Below are 23,363 nucleotides of genomic sequence, written 5' to 3' on the forward strand. Positions count from 1 at the left end.
GCAGAAAATTCACAAACTTTCTGATTCAATTAGGAAGTCGCCTAAGTCAGATATCTAAACACGCCTACTTTGTCCGATCAGAGTGGGGTTTTGCACTAGAATGAGAAGCAAATGCATCTTACAAAAAAAAAACAAAAACAAAAAAAAAACAGAACCTTTATACCCAGAAATGAATTTATTTATCTATTTATTCCCAGCTTTTATGAAAAGTATAGTTTCTCGCCACTCAGTCTGGATTGTTCACTCAGATGGAATGACCCGCATCACTCAAAGAAATATAATTATCGATTAAACTGCCCCCCTCCAAACCCCTCCCCTTCCCCTTCTCTCTCTCTCTCTCTCTCTCTCTCTCTCTCTCTCTCTCTCTCTCTCTCTCTCTCTCTCACTCCCTCCTCTGGTGAAGTACTGCAGCGAGAGAGAGGACTGCATCGGGGGAAAAATCTTTGTCGTTCACTACCAGTTACCTCTCATGCACTTCTACTGTAAAAAGAAAAAGAAAAACAAAGGGGGAAAGAAAAACACTAGACATTTGCTCACAAAACGAATGCAAAGTCTAAGACAATGGGTTATTATCTGCTCATTTTACTTTTCTCCCCAGTGACGGTAAGTACTTTTTCTTTTTCTTTTTCTTTTTCTCAGCTTAAGAGTTTTGAAGCATGTTAATTAGTTATTGGCATCGTGACGCAGTGTGAGTAAGATAAGTATTGTGTTTTTTCCGTAAAATATATTTTTTGCAGATGTAGGCAGTAATGTAATTGACTTTCAACAAGGCTACAAGTAAATACTTCCAGGGTGTGTACCTTTTCAACTGTGAAATTAAACAGTGTACCTTTTAACAGTTTCTACACTATCATTAAATGATAAATTCACATACAGAGCAAGGCATGTAAATGAACAGCTTTGCACTGTTGGTGTATTGTTGGAAACATTTAATTTATGATGGTTACTGACTCAAAGCTTAACCATCTGTCCTCTGCATGAACATAGTTTGGGGTTGTTGGCTGTATGCTGGAGTGCAATCCAGCCACCTAGCCTGGGGCGGTAAAGCACTCTGCACTGCCGCCAAAAAGAGGAGAGGATGCGGGAGCAGGCAACTGACTCATCCCTGAATTGCACCTCAAGAGGCAGCTAGCGATTGGCAGGCACACAGCCGGTGAACTGGAAATCTGCGGCAAAGTGCTTTGTGTGCAATCAGAAGGCTGCTGAAGTAGGCTAGTGCTGGTAGGCTTTCATTCAAGACATCCAACAGAATGACATTGGCGGAGTAAAAATGGGGCGGAAATTGTTCTTGGTTGACTAATCACTAATCTCTCGCTCTTTTTAAATTTCATACTTTTAACTTGCAATTGTTGATTTCAGCACACCCATTATCCAATAATGGACATCTCTTTGAAACTTTCTGCAGAAGTTTTTTGAAAGATTGTTTCAGTATATTAAATGACCCACAATAAGTATTTAGGGTCATTGAAATAGGCACGAGAACCCAAGAAATCATTTTTTTTTCTTTGTCAGTTATGAATCCCTCTTCAAATGTAATGGATATTTTCATGAATTCAGCTGTTGGTTTAAATTGGAAATAATCATAGAAAAAGGTCATCAGATGAAACTAGATATTTTGAATTGCCTTTTTTAAACAATGTTCCTTTACACCATGCATCACTGTAAGTCTAAGCACTGAATAATAATAATAACATACAATAATATAAATAATTGTCTTTGAAAAAGAACTAAACAAGACTATAACAATTGCCTTCTATATCTGAACAGTATTTTCGTGCAATAAGCGACACAATCGGCCAAGTATGTGCCAGACAGTGGTGGAGACACTTTATGTTTTATGTCTTCGATGGAAGTCAGCGGGGGCAGGAAGGCAGGGGAGCTATTTGTGGTTAAGCAAGATCAATTGCAATCACACATCTGGCTCCTGCCAAAGACTACATGTACATTTGACTGCACGCATATTAGTCACGATGGGACAAGAAAGTCAAAAATCCAGAAGTTTTTTTTTGTGCATTTAGAGCTTTTTGTTCACACATGTGTGTGTGTGTCTCTGTGTGTGTTTGATTGCCTCTTTCTCCATTAAGCCGCATGACTCATAGACTTTAAATGGCGTGGCACGATGCACGACTTGCTTTCATAGTTGCCTCAGAAGTTAAATTTACTAGAACTTGGTAATTGGATAAAGATGGAAACTTGATGCAACACGACCAATTTATTTGGATTTTCTTTTTTTTGTTTCCTTTTTATTTAATTTTACCCCCTCCACCCTACTCAAATACGCACACGCTTACCCCACTGCTGTCAGTAATGGCATCAGTGTTTGATGAAATTTCCTAATGGAAGGCATCCCAGGCTGGTTGAGCCTCCTCCAGATAAGGCCACGGGTTCTCCATTTTGATGGGATTACAAGCAGCTCTGCCCACTTAGAGATTGGACCTGCTCTTTTCTGATCCTAACACAGCAAACCAGTCATTGAGTGCTTTTATTTGAAAATGTTTTTGGAGAGGTAGGACAATGGCAAGTAAAACCTGCCTGAGTAGGAGAGCATTTTCCTATAAGGGGGAACTTTACAGACTTTGTAAAACTGTCTCTATAAATTGCATGATATCAAAAGCGGAGAAAGGCAGACATACTCTCATTCAGAAAACTTTTGTAAGATACCGATTGTGACGCATTTTATCATAAACTTTATTGTCCCTCTAGGCCTAAAGAAGGCTATAAAAAGGATACTGCACTCTTTGTTGTTTTGCATCGTTGTTCCTTTGTCTGGCCTGTGAGACTGCACTTAGCAATATGGTACCATTGATTAATCTTAGAAGCCCTCATGAAAAAGCTAAACCATATTCTTTGCTAGAATGGAATTCTCATTTTATTGACGCAGCTTGTAAGACTTTCAATCTATATTTGCATATATGGATCTAAAACACTGCTTGTTTATAATAATTTCAATAAGGTCTTTGTTGATATAGTGGCAATAAATGCTTTGTAACATCATAATCAGACTAGTTAGTTAGTCATTGATATAACTTTTAAAATGGTTAGAAATATCTATCAGCCATCAGCTTTTAGCTGGTAGTTAACACTCCATTATATCAATGAATATATATTAATATATATTATGCAATACTGATCAACTGAGATTTGCATAGTCATCATTGCAACAACAATGTATTTCAATATGATAGATTAACACTGAAGGGTTATATAAGATTGAAATCAATTTGAAAAAACTGACTATACTCATAGAGCAGTACAGCCGGTGAAGTATCTTTGGAGGGACTTCTAGGGGGAGGGGTCACCATGGCAAAGCTCTGTCTGTCTGTCATCCCAGGTCTGATCATACATCCTGAGTGGAGGAGAGAGGAGGTTGGAGTCATAAGAGGGACGGTTACGGGAAGGGGTGTGGTGGAGGAGTACGCCAGCGAGGGAGCCGGGGAGGGGGCAGGAGGAGGATATGAGCCAAGTGACTTTTTTTTTTTAGAATTTCAAAGAGGGAAAGAGAGTGAAGGGCTGCTATCCATCATCCAGACAGGCGTATTGCTGGAGCAATACAGATCATACATCCTAATATCATATTCAAGTTTTAGTTTTGTTCACAGAAGGTGACAATTCAAAAATACAAACAGTTGTTATGCAATTCGATGCAAAGATGTATATTTCACCTTTTTTGGTTTGTCACAGGGAGGGATAGCAGAGGATTAGAATAATGAGATAAAGAGAATTATATTGTAAACTTTTTGTTTTGAAAAGATTTTTGCGTGCAAAGTTTTCTATAGATTATACATATTACTTTTGAGGGAGAATTCACTTAGATGTTTCAAAGGGTTTGCAAAGAGGCTAAATAGATTATAGATTAAAACTATAAAGAGAAAGTGCAAGCGCAAAATGGCTGAAACAGACAGAGTTGCAGACTGAGGTATCATCTGCTGTGGTCAGGTGCGGTGGGTCTTGTGTGTTATGGGATGTCTTCTGAGCTTCATCAGCATTGACAGTTTGCCTCATTATACACCTCATTGATTCTCTGACAGACAGACTGTATCAACTGAGTGACAGTCCTGAACTAAGACACGCTCTTTGCACTATATTCTCCAATTAAAGACTTTTAAGTACCTTGTTTTTTACAATGAGAGTTACAGAAAATATGTTTACTTTAGGGGACAGATTTTTTGAAGATGGGTAGGATTTATTTGCGTTTTTTATTTTTATGATAGAGACCTCAGCAGCCATCTATTGAATACTTATTTCTGGGCAAAGGAAGCCACTCATGATTATGTCATGATTTTGACAATGTCTGAGGCATTGGTGCCGGTGCAGGTATTAAGAAATTACAGGTCCATGTGTAAAGAAGTGTGCGCGTTACCACAGAAGTCACCCAATGAGACAAGGGGGATTAGTAGAGTCACCTTCAATCCACAGTGTCATTTTGTCTAGTAAAATTGCATTATGGGAGCTGGGACTGGGCCTGTGATTTGTGTCCTACTGACAAGGCTTCAGTGTTCATTAGAGGCTGTGGTGAGCAGCTCCCAGACACACAGGAGCAGCAATAACCATTCCCACTCTTAAAAATTATAATTTCCCTCTATAATTCTATCAATATATTCATATCTAGGTAACATAATTGCATGTTTTCTGACATTCTGCTCGTATTTTTAACCTCTTATATACATTTCATTTAATACTAACAGCTAGATTAGTCACTTCCTCTCTGATGATTCATTCTGTTAGACTTGGGTCCTCCTCCCATCAGCGCCGGCATGCTGAGATGGGTGAAGGCTTCCACATCCCCGGAGTGTGTTTTTTTTTTTCCTTTGTGCTTTCATATATGTGCATGACGTGAACTGGTTATGCGTGTCTGTTTTCACAAGACGTGTGACGGGTGCACATTTGCATTTTTTCTAAATAATCTCTTCTGACCGTTTCTCGACTCCTCGTTCCGTTTCATGCATTAATTACGCCGATGACATAATGTTGGCTCACCACTTCTATTACAGTCAAACAGGTCTTTATTGCCGCAAATTGATTTTGGGCACTATTAGCTTCTTTTCCTTGGCGGTAAGAATGACTCAGCATATTCAGCATCAGTGTTGACCAATGGAATCGCTTGGAAGCCCAACTCCAAGAATATGGAAATCTGCATTTTCTCCCGCCGAGCTGACCATTTTCCCTGGTGCAAATAAAACCTGTCACCTGTTAGTTAGTTAAATGGATGTATGTCGATGGGGCAACGTGAATTACAGGCACTAATCAATGTATATCTTCTCTCTTTTTTTCCTCCCCCTTTTACTTCATATACTTTTATCCATCCCTCTGTTTTTTCCCCCCACAGCTCTTGATTGCCACAGTCATTGTGGGTTCTTTCCTGTGGTGACTGCAGTCTCAAGAGTTTACTTCCTTGTAGCATCTTGCACAACCTGCTGATCTCACCACTCCTCAGTCTCTCCCTCCGACCTTGTATTCGCCGTTTCTGGCCCTTTTCCCTCTGTTTCCGAAGTAAACGCCTACAAAGCCATAATGGATGACACTTACAATAACAGGACTTCACTGGTTAAAGGGGCGAAGGACATGGTGAAAGAGGCTAAGCGGCACGCAGCAAAGAAGGTAAACAAAGTGGTAGATCGTGCCACAGACGAGTATTCATCCCATCGCAACTACAATCGATTCCAGGACGAAGATGAAAGTGAGGATTTCTACAGTAACCCGCCGAGGCAAGATGGAGAGGGGTACCATGACAATGAGGAGGGCTCTAGTGATGCCACAGAAGGCCATGATGATGAGGACGAGATCTACGAGGGCGAGTATCAGGGAATTCCCTCTGCAGTCGGTAGCAAGCATAAAGATGGCCAGGTGGCACTGGGGCAACCCGTGTCAGATGCCACGAGGGATCGCAAAGACCTGGAGCAGGAGAGACAGGCAGATGAAGAGGAGCTGGCCCAACAATATGAGCTGATCATCCAAGAGTGCGGCCACGGGAGGTTCCAGTGGCAGCTGTTTCTGGTGCTCGGGCTGGCGCTGATGTCAGACGGGGTCGAGGTGTTCGTGGTGGGCTTTGTGCTTCCAAGTGCGGAGACAGACATGTGCATACCCAACTCCAGCTCAGGATGGCTAGGTGAGGAACCTGTGTGTATTAATAATGATGAATGCATGCTTGAATTTCTGCTTAAGATATAAAATACAAAGAACGGTCAATTTACTCTAACCTCAGTCATAGTATAATTGCTACACCTTATATAACAGGATGAGGAAGAGGTGAAGCTCCATTTACTTCGGAGGAAATGAGAAGATATCAGTCTAATGTTAATCACCGACTCCTTCTTACTAGTAAATTTCCCAGTTCCCTTACTTTATTCTATAAACTAATCAGCTTCATTCATGCCACAATTGTAATTAGAGGTTTCTGGACATCTTCCATTTTAAGGATGAGCTACAGATATCCAAGGGTTTAAAACAGGCAACAGTTGTTTATGTGGTAGACTGTGTGTTTGAGGATTAGCCTCGTATTTCGAACGGTGCATGTTATAGCTTCTCATTAATGAGGTGTTTCAGTCCATCAGCCTCCTTGTCAAGATTAACAGGCTAGTATTCCTCTCACTGAATGATCTGTGTGTTGAGCACAAGTCCCAGCAGTCTCTGTAGCTGCAGGTGTGTAATCCATCACCAGAGCTGTAACACGGGCTGACTCACTGTGCTGGCACTAGAGTGGCCCGGCGCTCAACATTCACTACGACAGTGAGACATGACAATACATCACCCGCACCACAACAGCTGAGTTAAAACTGATACAGTCGGACTCCAGTGTGAATTAGCTGAATTAATTCACGCTACGTTTTTAACTGTGAAACTGTTAAAAAAATGCATAATTAATTACCTTTTTGGTTGACCCCATCCAGGGTTTCCATCTGTGTATATTTGCATTTTAGTTTGTCGGTAAGCAGATTTTCCACAAACAACCATCAGGCGTTGTGTATGACAGAGAGGGGAACTGATTATTTTTGGCATCAGATCCATCATAAATACAGAAACACATTTGTATTCTTTTATCCCTTTTTATGTCTATGCTAACAAATAGCTATTTTCAGGGGCATGCAAAAACTGTTCTACGGATTTCATTTGGTCTCTGTCGAGGGCTGAGATATGGTTTGAAGAAACGTTCGGTACATTTTGGGGAAATTTGAATCATAAGATGGATAAATGAAGGATTCTTCAGATCTGCTGGCCTGCGTGACAGGGCACTTTTTTGACGGGCCATTCAGAGACTATAATGCATGATATCTCATGCAGAGGGAGCTCCGAAATGTCAGTCTTCTGAAAGTTTTGCCAGAAGGCAAGCACATTTTCCTTCTCACAAAAAAAAAATGTTATGGCTTTTTGTCAACACTTTGATAATTGATATGAAAGAGCTCAGCAGGGTCTTGTTTCTTATAATATGAATATTGTGGAGATAACAGTTAGAGCACCTCTCCCACTTTGATTCTTTTCTGTTAACTGTTTAGAAATTAAGTAGTCACTCTCACCCTGGTTACATGCAGTTGTAGCTAAATGCAGTTCAAACTTTCCACCTAATTCAGATCAGCTGTTCAAGCTTATTCTCTGTTTTTTTTTGTTAATGAAAAATGACAGTCTAGCCCCTTTGCTATATCATGATAGTGTGAAGTATTAATTTGTAATATTAAGTACAACATGAGAAATTAGCTTAAATCATGACTAAAATGAACATTATAAATGCATATAGGCTCGACCAAAGAATTCAATTTTAATATTACATTACATTACATTCTATAGTGCAACTAGATCTGTAGTATCCATTTTCCCTCCAGTCAGAATCATTTTGTGCAAATTAACGGACCTATTTTTTCAAATTTAGGTGAAGTGGTGAGCAAGGGACTAAGGGGGAGCTGTTACATTTTTGGTGATGTCTGTAAAAAAGGGGCAAAGTCTGCCCAGTTTTTTTTTTTGTTTGTTTGTTTCATATGAATAATTAGCATTTATATAAGATTTTAATTGCATTAGATACATTTATATCATCAAAAGAAACCCAAGTATATCATTGATTTTGCTCAAAAAGAGTTTATTAATATACAGTAGATGTGCCAGTGTGCCGTTTTCTCGATTCCACCATTTTAAATCCTCACAAGATGTTGTTTAGTACACCTTTATCTTTGCTGCTCTCCAAGTATCCATGTAAACTCTTTTCTTCCTCTCTAGCCAAGTATAGTCCCACAGGCATTCATGCTCTATGCTCTAGTTGTCCTTGTTCGTGACTCCATCTCTCACCCTGTCCCTCCTTCTCACCCTCTATTCTGTATGTGCTTCTCTTTTCTTCAACCATCCTCCCCCATTCTCCTCTCCTTTCTCCCTCTGATTACCCCGAGGCTCCTCCCTGTTGAGGTGACCATGATTGGTGCGCGTTTGTGTACCAGTGTGTATGCGTGTGAGCATGTCTCGGCATACCCTACACGATTACTATGACCTTGCTGCTATCCATTTGGAGTTTTTCCAGCGTAATTGCTTCTTTACATCTATCCAAAGAAACCTAGTTGATGTTTTACAGAGACAAAAATACTTGAAAATAATTAGTAATAAGATCTGTTGGTTGAGTAGACTCCAAAAATCTCCCTTTCTTACATTTTTTTTTTTTTTTTAATTCTTAATGTTTAAAGCAACAAACACCAAACTGAATGAGTGCAGGCCGAATATTTGCAAATGAACAAACTTCCCTGTGGTGACAGCTTCAGATTAGTTCTATGCTGATGGCACAGAATTAAACTTACATTTCATCGCTACAAAAAGCCTTATTCCTATTCATGCAGTATTGTATTCTAAAAGTACTTAGAGCAAAACCCAAATTTCTACAAACCAAAAATAACAATTAACAAACAAGTAAATGCTCTTGCCCACCCTATGATCCTTGTCCAGGAGTTTAAAAAATGGGCTCCAGTGCTAAACTCTGTTGCAGTTGAACACAAAGAATGTATATTTTTTATCAGACTCGCATTTAGTCTGGGCTCCTATTGAGATTCTGATCGTTGGATGTGCTCAAGAACAATGCGACTGTCGTGTTTTGAATCACAAGAGGGTCTCAAGTCAAATAAAAAGTCAGGACAAAAGCACAAACTTGGTCGGGTCATCAGATCCGGGCTGCTGTCGTTATGCAGTTCCCCTTTCCAGAAGAGCAAGGAATACTAGTTTAATTAGGATAATGCAAAGTGGAAAAGAATGGGAAGGAAGGGTCACAAAAATTCAGGTTTATTGAAAAATGAGTTTGATGACACCCCTTTCCGAAGCTCAGTGGAATCTTTAATACACCACAGGAGGTGAGGGGGATGAGCTGAGGTGCGCCTTGGTCAAGGGAAGGGGTATAAGTACTTTAAGTAAAAAAGTCAGAAGAAATCTAGAAGGGAAAATAAACAGGCATTGTGACATGCATGATGAGCAGGATGGAGGAGAGGAGGAGGGAAAGCTCTGAAGCAGAGATTGCCAAGTTAGAGAGGAGTAATGGGTAGAGAGGTGTGGGTGGACTGAAGCAATGTGCTGGCAGATTGGTGGTATTCAGTGCACCAACAATGTAAGGGAGAGGCTTAGTTATCATCTCAGACACAACACACAATAGAAATACATCACCCCATTATTACGTGTTCACTTGGGCTATTTTTGCTGGTGAACCTCCCTCCATGTTTCATTCTTTCTCAACTTACGGATTTTCAATTGAAACCAACCTTTTCGTGCACCCCCACCACGCCATTATGTTGTCCTCCTGCGTTCCTGCTGTCTTTCTGTGACGTTTCATGGCTGCACTTTGCTACGTTGTGCTGCTATCAAGCAAAGTCAACTTCTCCACTGTCCTCCCATTCCCCCATTTGTCCCTGTGTATACGATCCAGTTGGCAGTCTGTGAGGGGCTATGCGGTCCAGGAGCAGCTGAGCATGGCTAAACTGCAGTAAGATCACAGCGTCACTGCAGAGATTACACTACTTGAGTAGTGCAGCTCCACATTGTGTGGGAATGTGTGTATGGGAGCAGATGGGGGAGTGCGTGACATGACTAAATGTGTATGCGGGCATATGGACCAAACCTGCTGCTACTAGCAATATCAGCTGCAAGTAAACCATGTCTAACTGCTTGCTCTTATCGGGGGGCTCATGTCATCCCTATATTTCACAGGAATTATATGCAGCCGTTGATGTAATGAAGGTTTGATCATTACTGAAGCTGAGGGAGTCATTTTAAACCCTGCACTCTAAGCCCTTACAATAGGTCACTTTCATATGGATTTCATTGAAATCCTGCCCCCACTGATATGACTTAAATATGACAAAAAAGCTTCAATCTCTTTTTCTGCGGAGGTGGCACAAGATGGATGCATGAATCCGATCAAACTGACACGATGTAGTACAAATGTGATTACACGCTGCTCAGTGTAAAGGAGCTGATCACAGTGGAGCAGAAAGGAATGCCAAGGCAATTCTGGCGGAAATGAGAGGAGTAAAGGAGGGTAGAAAAAGGAGTAGAAATGAGGAAGGGAAATGAGACGTGAGCCAAGAAACTGGAACGCAGCAGGAGAGGACACAAGCTGAGACAAAAAGAAATAAATGAGGTTCGGGAGAGACACTGCAAACGGGCTCAGGGAAAAGGGAAACAAGGTAAAATAAAATTAAAGTAGCAATGAAGTGAGTGAGTTAATGTACAGATGGTGCAGGTGACATCAGAAGACAACATTCCTGGTGAGAGAGAACTGTTGTATGATATCGTCATCATCATGAACAGCACTGGACGGGTGTAGCATGATGCTGAAACATTTTGCATCGCTGAGAGCGAAGCGCACCAAAGCATGAAATCAGAGAAGGGGCCAGGCACTGCACTTGAGAGGGTTTATCAGGATGTGGCAGTACAGGAAACACTGCATCAGGATCTTCCCCTTCCTTGCATTTTCTTTCACTCATTTTAGCTGCTGTTGATTGAAGGCCGCTCCTTCATTGGGATATTTCTATTTTTGTCGCCCCCTTCATTGCTGGTTCTCTTTCTTTTGCTGTTCACACTGAATTTTCTCACACTTGTGCGTGTATTTCTCAGTGTCGCTCATTCATCTACTTTCACAGTGTGTGTGTCCATAGCTGAAACTATAAACTATGAACTTTCTTCAATTGGAGAAATACATCCTGAAACTCCTCTGTGCTTTCTTTTATCTGTGTGTGTGTTTTTGCAGTTTGTGTGTCTTTATGTGAAACCTTCATGTCTGCATTCCCGTCACCCATGCACCATGTCCTAATACACCAAGTCCTTTTACTTTGTATTTGAGTGTGGTGGTGATTTTGGTGAATATTATCCATTCTCGGAAATGTGTTTTGACAGCCCAACACTGTGTCAAGGGGCAAAACCTTTTGTGTCAGCTTGAGAAGCTCCCTGTCACACCGTCATCTTCAGACTTTGAGCGGGCCAGGGCCATCAAACCCACATTCAGCTGTATTTTACACTTGTCAATGAGATTTGCGTATAAGCTGACATCCATATCCTTCCAATGAATTGAAACACAGCATGAGACTTATATAGCTGCTGTTTTTCCTTGCCTGTTGCACCTCTGCCCGAGCTGTCATGGGCAGACAGTATCTGTATTCACTATTCATGTATGTTTCGCCACATATTCCAATACATCCCTCAGTCCTTTGCTCCTGCAGCCAAAGGTAGACTGTCCATATATGGTTCCTCCACTATAAGCTACTTGGATTGTCCCCCATCTTCTCGATGTAATACCACCAGTGTGAAGAAAGTGAGTAATGGATTTCTCCAGATTTTCCCTGGTGCAAACTTCAGTCAGTAGATGTCTGGTCGGACCTGAGCTACTGGGGATCCGTCCTGTGTTTTCTCAGTCACTAAAGACCATATCACAATTTCTTATTTGAAATACTGTAAATTATTTGTCCCCCCCCTAAAAGAAACAGTGGTATTTTCAATTCATGTCATAGTTTTGGAGCCCTTTTTAATGTTTCTGTAAAATGTGCTCTATTCCTATCCTCCATTAAATCAGTTTCAGGGCAGCAATCGTGCAAGTATCATTTTGCTCTTTGTTACCTAAAACTGACTGACTCTACACTTGTGAAATGTAGCACTACATTATTCTTTTTGCTGCTGCATCCCATTTTATATATCACTCTGAATTTGACTTCCATTTAGTTTCTTCTTAATCAAATTCAACCGTGAGCCAAAAAATATCTAAAGATACATTGCTTTTCAGAATTTTGTTGTCGTTAATTGGAAGGTTGCTTTCAACAAATATGAATTGTTTAACATGTTTTGAGGCTATGGCGCCTATGCCGGAACTCTGTGTGCTTGTGTGTATGTGTGGGTGTGTGTGTGTGATATAACATAGTCCTGTCACAACTCTTAACATCGCATTTCAAAATTCAGAAAACATGTGCACACTCTTTTAATTACTTTTAATGCCACATGCATTAAAATGACCAGAATGTGTGCAAACACAAAAATGAAAATTATTAAACTGTAATTGAGGATTTTGGTTTTCATTGTACATTTTTAAAGGATAAGTATCATATGTGGTGAGCAAAAAAAAGTTTAATTCAAAGGCATTAGTAAAAAGAGATGGCCTATTGATTTTAAGAATAAATAATGATTCATGTAATCTTGGGTAAAAGATTAAAAGGGGGTAATAAAGATTAAAAGGAGGTAATAAAAGAGGTATGCTGGTGTGGTACGCTGTACTTGTCTTTATTGGTGCCTGCAGTGCTTACATCATACTATGCCATCCTGTGCAGAAAACTGAACAGAACATTAATAAATTCATTACGTAATTGAGTGCCCTGTATAGTCAACAGTTTTTATTGCTTCTGACCGACAAGGGCTGAAGAAGAAGGTTCTTTCTCTGTCTATATTGTGCCACTATCTTGTGAAAATCTTAGCACTGTGAAAAAGGCCCATAGCTATTTGAATTCACAACATTCAAATAAGAGGCCGATGAGTGGCTGTTTCCCTGTGCAGTCTCCTCATGCATCACATCTGCAATCTTCCTAATGATGCTAAACGCGCATTGACTTAAAACTCCAGTTAAATTTAGCAATCAATTTATGGCATCTTCAGAGGAGTATTTCAACGGCTGCCAAATGTGACAAATAGCTGAGTTTTGACCCCCCCAAGACAGTCAAACAGATATGCCCTCACTGTAGAGGGAGAAGGAATCAGCTGCAGACTTAGGGGAGGATATGATGTCTGTTAAGTTTTTTTTTCACGGGGATGCACAATGTGACGGCGACCATATTTCTACACTTTTTGCAGCATTATACCCCTACACCTTACTAAGACCTAAGAGCCAGAACCAGAAATCTAACATCAATAAACCCCACAATCATCACATTTAAAAATGACTACTTTTAAGAAATGCTGTATATCTATGTAGGATTCTGGGATAATGAAATTCCAAATACTTTAACGCATCACCAAGGATCACTATCAGTATTCTAAAGTAAATACACTTTTATACAAAAGCGTCCAAGATTTGATCCATATTCAGCTCACAGTGTGATTTTCAGAGTGATACTTTACTAATGTGGTTCACTCTCATTACTCTCAATGTCATGCTGAAGTGGTTGGGCTACTGTTTACACCAAAAGGACAGATTCCATCATCTTTATGCAACCTTTTCTGATGTGCAGTCAAAGTCAGTTGTCTGAAGAATCTGACAAATCTCTGTTAGGTAACCAAAATGAATCAGACAAACCCAAACATTCAAAACTGTAAAATGCATGTAAAGGAAAATAGAACTAATGCTCTTTCTCTGTGTTCTCCTTCTAGGCAGTGTTGTGTACTTGGGGATGATGGTTGGCGCACTGTTCTGGGGAGGAATGTCTGATAAAGTAGGCCGGAGACAGTGCCTCCTCATTTGCATGTCTACAAATGGCTTTTTTGCCTTCCTGTCGTCTTTTGTCCAAGGATACGGTTTCTTCCTTGTTTGCCGTCTCGTCGCAGGCTTTGGGTACGTCTCAAGTAGAGGTCACATGAAAGCAAGTCAGTTTTGAGGTAGTTTAGAAAAACATTATTAATTGACTTGTTAATAATGCCAAATCCAATAGTAAGGGACACCTTTATTTACACTGCTGTCTATGTCGGTAAAGTTGCCTATTGTCCAGAATGAAATTACATCGCATCTAAATCAGGGAGAAAGATATATAAGAACAAGGGGGAAAATCTGTATTAAGTGTTTTTCTGTCATGCGTGTCTATTCATTATTATTTGGCACATTGAATTCCATTGAATGAGTGCTAAAAATTGAATATAAAGATTGCATAAAACCCCTGTCCCTCTGCAGCATTATTTTCATTTTTGACTGTTTTCCCCTTGACATTCTTTGGAACTATTTTTTCAGGGCAGACAGCGACAAATTACGCCTCAGGAACAGAAACGTCATGTAATCTTTTCAATTACAAAAAGACACATACGGATTGATAAAGTGATTTATTCTGTCCTTCCTTTACTGCAGTGTGACTGGCCTTTTAAGAACTAATTCAGTAATTGCATCTGCATCACTCTCCCCAGAGACCTTCAGTGTAATTGGAAAGGCTGTCCAAACTGCCAATGTAAGCCAGGTCTCTCAATCATGAGTCATGGAAACACAGGGATTTCTTGTCCTGGTTGTTGTACTATTTTTATCTTACTTCAGCATCTATGGGATGTAAAAAAATAACACCAACAAAAACAACAAAAAGTCATTTTTATTTTATTTTATTTTTGTATTCATTTTAGTGGCATGCCAATTATGAAACAGACGTCATACACTGAGCGAAAAATATTGGGATATTTGGAAGATAGGATTAAAAAAAAAACAAACAAACAAGGTTTTGACTTTACTTGCCTCATTCCAACTAACTACCCTATTTTCTTTGGTCCTTACAGGATAGGAGGCGCTGTGCCCATTGTTTTCTCCTTCTTTGCAGAGGTTTTGTCCAGAGAGAAGAGAGGTGAACACCTTAGCTGGCTGTGTATGTTCTGGATGATTGGTGAAATCTATGCGTCTGCAATGGCATGGGCCATCATCCCACACTATGGTGAGTTTCACAGCTAGAATGTGCTCGAATAACATACATTTGTGGCAGTGGATAAGCTTTATGATGGAGACATAGAGTGCTCAGAAAAAGACAACATTATGCTGCTCTGAGGGATGCAGAATCACATAAAATTATTACGGATTGATGGATGACTTGCCGACTTTGTGTAAAGTTTTGCATTGTGAAAGCCTTAAGATACTTAAAGCTATACTAGTTAGAAGCTGGCAATTCATCTCCATGGTCGACTCCTGGCTACAGGTTGCAGAACTGTTAGGCTTCAACCGTGGCTCCAGTTCAGGGGGCCAGTTTTTTCCTGCAGTGAGCATTAATCATGTAATGGCTCTGAGTAGCTGCTGGCAGCGAGATGCTGAGGTTGGGAGATTAACAGCAGCCACACACTAAAAGGCTGAGGGTGGGAAAGGGAAAGCTGTGATTTATGACAACAATGTATAATATATCCTACACTCATAATGAAAAGAAACAAAATGACACTCTGAATTTCCTCCTCTTTCATATGCACTCCCTCATCCCTTTTTTCTTCCCTTGTACCTTCTTTTTTTTTTTACCTGCACTCTATTTCTTTTAGTGCTTTCCTCTCCTCCTCTTTTACTATGCCCATCTCTCTGTCTAACTCTGTCCTTCCTTTTATTACCTCTTCTCTCTTTCCTCTCACTGTCTGGTCAGAGAGCTCTTCTTGATCAAGCATAATTAGGTTTTTCTCCTTGCTCTAATAGGACAAAGCTGCTGCTAGAGGTGATTTATGGCCAGACTTTGGCCAATCTGTGACGTCAGCAAGAGACAGTGTAGGTGTGTGTTTTTGTAAGTGGATTGGCCGATGTTTTACTCTGCTGTTTCAATGTAGAAGTCTTTCTTAAAGAAACTTGCTGGCAGTAGAATCTATTACCTTTTGGGTTTCTTTCATGTGGAGACATGATAGAGATATAGGTCATAGAGATACATGTTGATAAAGAGTAATATAGCAGTTCTAATCAATGTTTTTTGGTTTACGCTGATGTGCAAACAGCTGTGCTCAAATGAGATCACTATGTTATACTTGATGAAACTGATCTGCAGGACAATTGTGAATGACTTGCAAACCACAAATTCTCACGAATATACTTCGCTGTCAGATCAGCTAGCATCATATTTGAAGAGTTGGTAGTGGCCTTTCTTTCTTTGCTATGCTCACTGCTTCTATTGAAGGGCTCAGATGTGTAGTATACATTCTGCAGCACTCAATGGTTTTATGTTTTCCTTTATAATGTATAATGCCGGGTCTTGTCACACAATGCATTTTTAGTTCAACATATCGGCGGTCGGTAATGGTTCTTGAAAGAACGCTGTCAAGCTGGTGTTTAAAAACAAAATCTATTCCAAAACCATTAATTCCTGCCAAAATTAATTTCGATAAATTAACTCATGTACTGTGTGCCATGGAGGGACAGTGGTTGGCACTGCTGCCTCACAGCAGAAGCTCCCTGGTTTGATTCTGACGGGGGGGGGGTTTCTGTGTTGAGTTTGCATGTTCTTCCCCATGGGTTTCTGCTGGGTTTCCAAAAACATGCAGAAGGTTAATTGGGCACCCAGACGTGTGAATGAGGGAGTGAATAATTGTGCCTCTATGTGTGGCCCTGCGATTGACTCGCGACCAGCCCAGGGTTTACCTCATCTCTCGCCCAATTACAGCTGGGATAGGCTCCAGTCCTCCACCTCATAACTCTGCCTTCGTAATAAGTGGTATTTAAGGAACGAATGAATAAGTTTTTACTAGCCAGTCAATCAATCAATGTCTGTCTGTATGCATCAGTCCTTACATTTGTCCGTCAGTCTGTTTGTTAGCTACAGATTTAGAAATTATGTGCAAAAGCTCAATTGTCAAGTACTAACCCTAAGGGGAAATGGAGCAATGTTGTCTGTAAAAAAGGCAATTACTCCTTGTTCTTTATTTATATTATGAATTCAACACACGCATACGCACACACACACACACACACACACACACACACACACACACACACACACACACACACACACACACACACACACACACACATGTAATTTGAGAGGGTTAGGAAAAGCAGAAATACACGTATGGGAAACAATGATTAGAATATTAATATTCCAAACTACCCAACAAATACAATTATGCAGTTCCTTTTCTATAATTCTACATTCTGTTCTTGTTGGGTTTTGGTGTGATTGAAATACATGAAGTTGTTTTTAGCTGTTGGTATACATGCTATAAAAATCAGATTGTTAATATACTGTAAAATTAATTCTAAGCTTTTTTTCTGGCATAACCATTAGTGCTCCCCCTCCCACACCCTTTGATGTATAATGATGCCATTCCCTTTGGAGATGCATCTCCATGAGGCACAATCCTGTCAAGGGATGTGGGAGGTCACACCTGACACGGCTGCTGTTTTCTGTGCACCACACAAAAACATTTAAAATGTTTGACTTAGATCCACAACAACACAAATCTGCAAGTACAATAGACTGCACATTCTTCGCTCCCTTGTTACGCTACTAAAGGTATGTCTACTCTGCGTTACCATCACAAGAGACTCTACTTTGTAATTTCAAAGATTTAACAGTCAAACACCCACAAATGTTTCATTAGAAAATTGATATATTTTTTTCATGGTGTCAAGGGTGGTCAGGGTTGGATCTCCATGCCATGGTGGGGCAAATTATGTCCTGTTTGGAACATTATCTTATTCAATAGATTTACCACAGATTGCATGGATTCTAATAAACATTTTATGACTCCCTTTTCATGGGAAAACATTTAACTCAGATGTATTCAAGATTTGTTGTGGTGTGGTGACTGACATATTCTTTATGGAATATGAGACAAATGTGTTGTAAAATCTTTGATATAATTTCTTTTTGCCTCTCAATTGAGATTTCAGGCATTGATCGGTGTTTCTTTTTCATCAATCAATTTTGATGATCGTCATATGAAAATCTTTAAGAGGCAAAAGGGAAAATGTTTGAACATATATTTTACTTTGTTGTGCCTGGGTTTCAGTAGGATGCTATTTATGTGGTAACTTTCTGGGTGTATAATGATTTCTTACAATTAGATAATTTCCCTCTTTCAATGTAAGTTGGTATACTATATGGATCAACCTCTCCTGATGAGAGTGTATACATACTTGTATTTCTCACACGTGGATGTGTGCGTGTTGTGAGCAGGCATTCATGTATGTGTGCACATGAGGTACAATGATTAATGAGTCTGAGAAAGTGCCTGTGGGCTGAGATCAGGTGCAACAAGATTTAACTTAGCAGAAAACACTCAATTCCTTTCCCTACGCATTCAATTAACCCATCCCTGTGCATTTCTCTCAGCTGTCTCTGCAGAGCCATTCATCTCTGAGCTTACACATCACTCTGCCCCGGCTGGGGAGTGCTCTCATATAAATGCCATTTTTCATTTGCAGTCCTTTTGTGTTCACAGTACGAGGCTCACACACAGTCTCCCAGATGAAATGCCTTGTCCACTCTCTGATAAATAAACCTTAGTATCTCCACATCTCGTACTTTTTAGTCAGTGCTTATTTAAAAAAACGTTTGTAATATTTTTGCTTTTGTCATGTCTTTACCCATATTGATGGCCAAATAAATAGCAAACTATATTTGTAAATGTAATGCTACAAAGTGTAATGAATCACTTAGGCAGACTGTAGTTGTTGCTGTTCAGGCTGGGAAAGACAAAAACAAACAATGAAGTATAAATTCTACAATAAGGCTTCTCAACCTTGAGAAGTTGTCAGCCATGCAGGAGTGCTCCATATAAACACCCACAGCCTAATAAGTCACATGTTTTCAGGTGAATGAAACACGCTAAAGTCCAAATAAAGGCTATAATAATGCTGTTTTCTGTCTAGAAGTTGCACAATGTATACCTCTTTTGTCTTCAAAGTTGAAGTATCACAATGGCAATTTGCACTATTATTTGCAGGTGATGACATCGTCATCATTATAAACTTCATTTTTAGAGTTCCATCAGATGTTGTGCATTTAGCCGTAAAGACAAACTGGTTATTATAACAGATGGTGCCACATTACCCATCTTAATTTTACATTTCTATCATTGCTTTTGTTTGCACTGTCACACAGGTTGGAGTTTCAGTATGGGTTCAGCATACCAGTTCCACAGTTGGAGGGTGTTTGTGGTTGTTTGTGCCCTACCATGCGTGTGTGCTGTGGTAGCACTTACCTTCATGCCTGAAAGCCCCAGATTTTACCTTGAGGTATGCGGTTGCTTTTTATGATCTCTCATGAATTGGCTGTCTCAGTTTTACCCTCAAGTAAGGAATCTCATGCTGCTCTATGGTTGTGCTCACATACCCAACATTATGCTCTATCTCTAAATATAAAATTATAAATCGAACGTTTCCAAACCTATTCTCACTGAAGTAAAATATGTTGCTTTATGAAGTGGTAGGACATAAAAATCCGGAGATCTTTTTTATATTTGATTGTGTAAAGTCAATTGTTGCACTCCTGGAGCAGGTGAGACTGGTTTTGATGGTGTGTTTTTCTTTTCATCTGGTTTCCTCTCTTGTCAGGTGGGAAAACATGATGAAGCTTGGATGATCCTCAAACAGATCCATGACACTAACATGAGAGCACGTGGGCAACCAGAAAAAGTCTTCACGGTGAGTTTTTTTTTTTTTTGCTGATGGTGTGATGTCTGTGGGTTTGCGGATGCTTAAGGAAGCAAAGAGGCTTATTTCCTGCCATCACAACGACAGGTTTTAACATATTCTCTATGAGGGATCATATCCAAATTATGACGTACTGAAAGCAGTTTTCTGTCATTCAGGCTTATTTGTTGCCAGAGCTTCAAGTTGAGAAAGTCTCTTTTAGTTTCTTGAATTTATCATGTACTGTATTTCTGAACAACTGTTCATTTTTGCGTTTTTGGCCATTATTGTATCGTTAATTTTTATTTATACTGGCTTTTAATTTTGTGAAAAATGAGAGCTGAACACATAGAAATGATAATGATTCAATTTGAGACCCACAAAACAATAATTTGTAGTAATTATGATCTGATTTGCCTTTTGTCCCTCTTTAATGATGTTTGGTTCCCTTGGCTAATTTCTCAGGTGAACAGGATCAAGATCCCAAAGCAGCTTGATGAACTGGTAGAAATGGAGACAGAGTCTGGAAATCCAGTTTCCAAGGCTTTCTTTCGGATAAAGGCTGAAATTCATGGGGTACGCGTCACAGTTCATTGCAGTCCAGCCGGTTTCATCACCACATATTTGTCTTTTGATTACAACACATTTGTAATCTCTATTTTGTCTTTCTTTTAGATCTATTTGAACCTCATGAAGTGTTTTAATTACCCCATGCGAGAAAACATGATGCGGCTTGTCATTGTGTGGTTCACACTATCATTTGGGTGAGGTTTTCAAAGTCATTTATGTTTTAAAAAAAAAAAAAGACTGTAATTTCATCAGTCAGATAATAGCAAAAGGCAGTCAGGCTTGGCGACACATTGCATTTCTGCCATCTTGATACCTCTGCTTTGAGAAGTTGCCCGCTGTCGAAATCAATCACAGGCTACCGGATCAATACTCCTCCATTGGCATCCCAATTGAACGAGATAGGAGTAAATGCCGCTAAGGATAAAAAACAGCCTTTTAAAGGAGAGGAAGAAAAGGTGGACCCAGGTACAGAAAATCAGCAGTTAGAAAGCTGATACTGAGAGGAGAGATAATGAAAAAATATTCAAAACAGCAGGTAAAGAATTAATAATAGACGATGACAAAGTATAATCGGGCAGGCATGAAATGATTGGTTTCAAAAAGAGAGTTAACTAGAGTCATTCCCTGGGTAACAGCATTATCTGCATCTATCTTAAGCACGGAAGTTTGGGGACCTCTTATAAATACGTATCTTTTTCGTTTCAGTTATTATGGCCTGTCAGTCTGGTTCCCTGATGTCATCAAACATCTTCAGGCTGATGAGTACGCATCGAAAGTGAAGATCCACAGCAGAGAGAGCGTTGAGGACTTCACCTTCAACTTCACCCTGGAAAACCAGATACACAAAAATTGCCTTTTCATCAATGATCGGTAGGCTGAGTCAGTTTATAGAAGAATCAGTGATAGAGACATAGAGATGAGTTTGTAATCAGGTTGGAGGTCTTTTAATGAAACGAGAGTGTATGCATACATTTCAAATCTCTGGATGTAATGTCAACAAGGGCTACACCTTCCTTGGATGTTGAATGAACAAAATGAAAAAAAAATGATCAAACACCGAAAGCGCAATCGATTGTGTGTTTCTTCAGATTCGTCAATATGAAGCTGAAGTCTGTCACCTTTATTGACTCAACGTTTCGTAATTGCTACTTTGATGACGTTTCATCGGTGGGCTCTTTTTTCCGTAACTGCACCTTTATCGATGCATTCTTCTTTAATACAGGTGAGACGTAAAATGACTGTTTGTTGCACATTCTACCATTCCTTACTTTTTCAACTTGGATACACAGCATGAATAGTCTGGTTTGTCTTTTCTGATTCTCATGTTTACCAGGTGAAAAATGATGGTGCAAAGCTGGAGATACAGAGAACATAAAATGACATGATTGTGATTTATTGTGTTCCCTGAGCAGACATTGATGAGTCCAAGTTGATAGATGGCACTGAGGTGATCAACAGCACTTTCACTCACAATAAGACTGGATGCCAGATGACATTTGATGATGACTACAGTGCCTACTGGGTTTATTTCATCAATTTCCTGGGAACCTTAGCTGTTCTGCCTGGCAACATTGTATCCGCACTTCTAATGGATAAAATCGGCCGTCTGTCCATGTTAGGTATGGAAGCTTGGTTTGGAAAATTGTATGGTTTGTTTGTGAAAAGACTGGTATAGCTGCAATGATCTATATTTGGCATGGTATACAACCCCATGGTTATAGAGAATAAATCTAAATGGATGTAGCATGCACATATTCTTACCCTGTGTCCCTCAGGTGGCTCTATGATCCTGTCAGGCATCAGCTGTTTCTTCCTGTGGTTTGGCACCAGTGAGTCCATGATGATTTTCATACTGTGCCTTTACAATGGCCTGAGCATTTCTGCATGGAACTCCCTGGATGTGGTCACAACTGAGTCCTTCCCCTCTCTCAGGAGGTGAGGGGATTAGACTTTGATGAATGCTGTAAAATCTGACTCACATTTGCTTTGACTTGTTTATGAATTCTGACTCAATTGGAAGACAAGAACGCAACAATGACTCAACTAACTGCCATACATATCTCTCCCTTTGCTACTTTTAATTTACTTGTGTTTTTTTTTTTTCTCTCTCTCTCAGGGGGACAGGCTTTGGATTCTGTAACGCCCTGTGTAAACTTGCTGCAGTCTTAGGAAACCTGATTTTCGGCTCCTTGGTTGGCATCACAAAGGCCATCCCCATCCTTATGGCCTCCTCTGTGCTCGTCGGGGGCGGCCTTGTTGGTCTTCGGTTGCCCGACACCAGGGCAAATGTCCTTATGTAACACCAGCAGGAATCTGACTGGCTGGAGTAACTCCTTATTCATGCTTTATTGGATCTAATGGAATACCGGGGGGTTATTAAGCAAGGAGTGTAAATGGCTTGTGTCTTACAAATTATCAAAAGACAAATCACCCTTAACTTATGTGCATAGGGTAGCTAACCCACAAAACCCACATGATAAATTGTCTAACTTTTATTGTAGCACTCAGAAACATGTGCTTTTTGCAGATTAACACTAATATATTTTGTAAATGTATTGTCAGGCGATTTAAAAGGATAGAACTGGAAGGTTTCATTGGCTCAGCCCCTGAAGTAGGTCTGAGGGGTGATCGTGCCTTCCAGTCGCAGCTGTAATCTTGAGTGAAGTCATCATACGGTTAAAGTGCAAAGCTTTTAATATTGATACGGTCCTATTAAGACAAGCCAGATTGGGTGAAATGCGAAAAACAAGCTATAATGAGCACCGCCAATCTGGTGGGTGATCGCAGAGGGATCTGAACAGACACAACACAGATGTGTGGCAGCTGGTTTTCCCACATTACATAAAGTCAGATGCAGACAGTCAATATATGTATATGTTTCATATATATATATATATATATGAAACATAGATATGTATGAAACAATTTTAGGTAAGGACACGTTATTTGCAAATGTGCTGTCCTGAAGTACACAGTGTTTCACTCTCCACTTTGACCATACACGCCGTACTTTATTTTACAGGAAGGACCATAACTAGTAATCAGAGCTCCCACTCAACCAAGACTAAACTGTATTTTCTTGTTTCAA

At 39.9% G+C, this 23,363-nt stretch overlaps 1 protein-coding gene across 1 annotated transcript; it reads left to right on the forward strand.

The window, feature by feature from the left end:
- Nucleotides 1–416: 416 nt before the first annotated feature.
- sv2ca (synaptic vesicle glycoprotein 2Ca) lies at nt 417–22,963 on the forward strand. The gene is made up of 13 exons (XM_086174101.1): nt 417–603; nt 5,327–6,106; nt 13,798–13,978; nt 14,896–15,047; nt 19,176–19,309; nt 19,628–19,717; nt 20,171–20,281; nt 20,381–20,469; nt 20,981–21,145; nt 21,364–21,497; nt 21,688–21,894; nt 22,051–22,210; nt 22,392–22,963. The coding sequence occupies exons 2-13, from the start codon at nt 5,512–5,514 to the stop codon at nt 22,573–22,575; spliced, it is 2,202 nt and encodes a 733-aa protein (XP_086030227.1). The 5' UTR covers nt 417–603; nt 5,327–5,511; the 3' UTR covers nt 22,576–22,963.
- Nucleotides 22,964–23,363: the final 400 nt, after the last annotated feature.

Source organism: Fistularia commersonii, chromosome 26 (assembly GCF_037954325.1).
Source record: "Fistularia commersonii isolate RoL2024-O1a breed Wild chromosome 26, RoL_Fcom_v1.0, whole genome shotgun sequence".
In the NCBI taxonomy this organism is placed as follows: Eukaryota; Metazoa; Chordata; class Actinopteri; order Syngnathiformes; family Fistulariidae; genus Fistularia; species Fistularia commersonii.

Excerpts from the sequence above, each read along its gene's own strand:
- sv2ca (XM_086174101.1), top strand. The coding sequence starts at position 5,512 with ATGGATGACACTTACAATAACAGGACTTCACTGGTTAAAGGGGCGAAG. Across the intron at positions 6,107-13,797 it reads CTCCAGCTCAGGATGGCTAG|GCAGTGTTGTGTACTTGGGG; the intron begins GTGAGGAACCTG and ends TTCTCCTTCTAG. Across the intron at positions 21,895-22,050 it reads CGGCCGTCTGTCCATGTTAG|GTGGCTCTATGATCCTGTCA; the intron begins GTATGGAAGCTT and ends TGTGTCCCTCAG.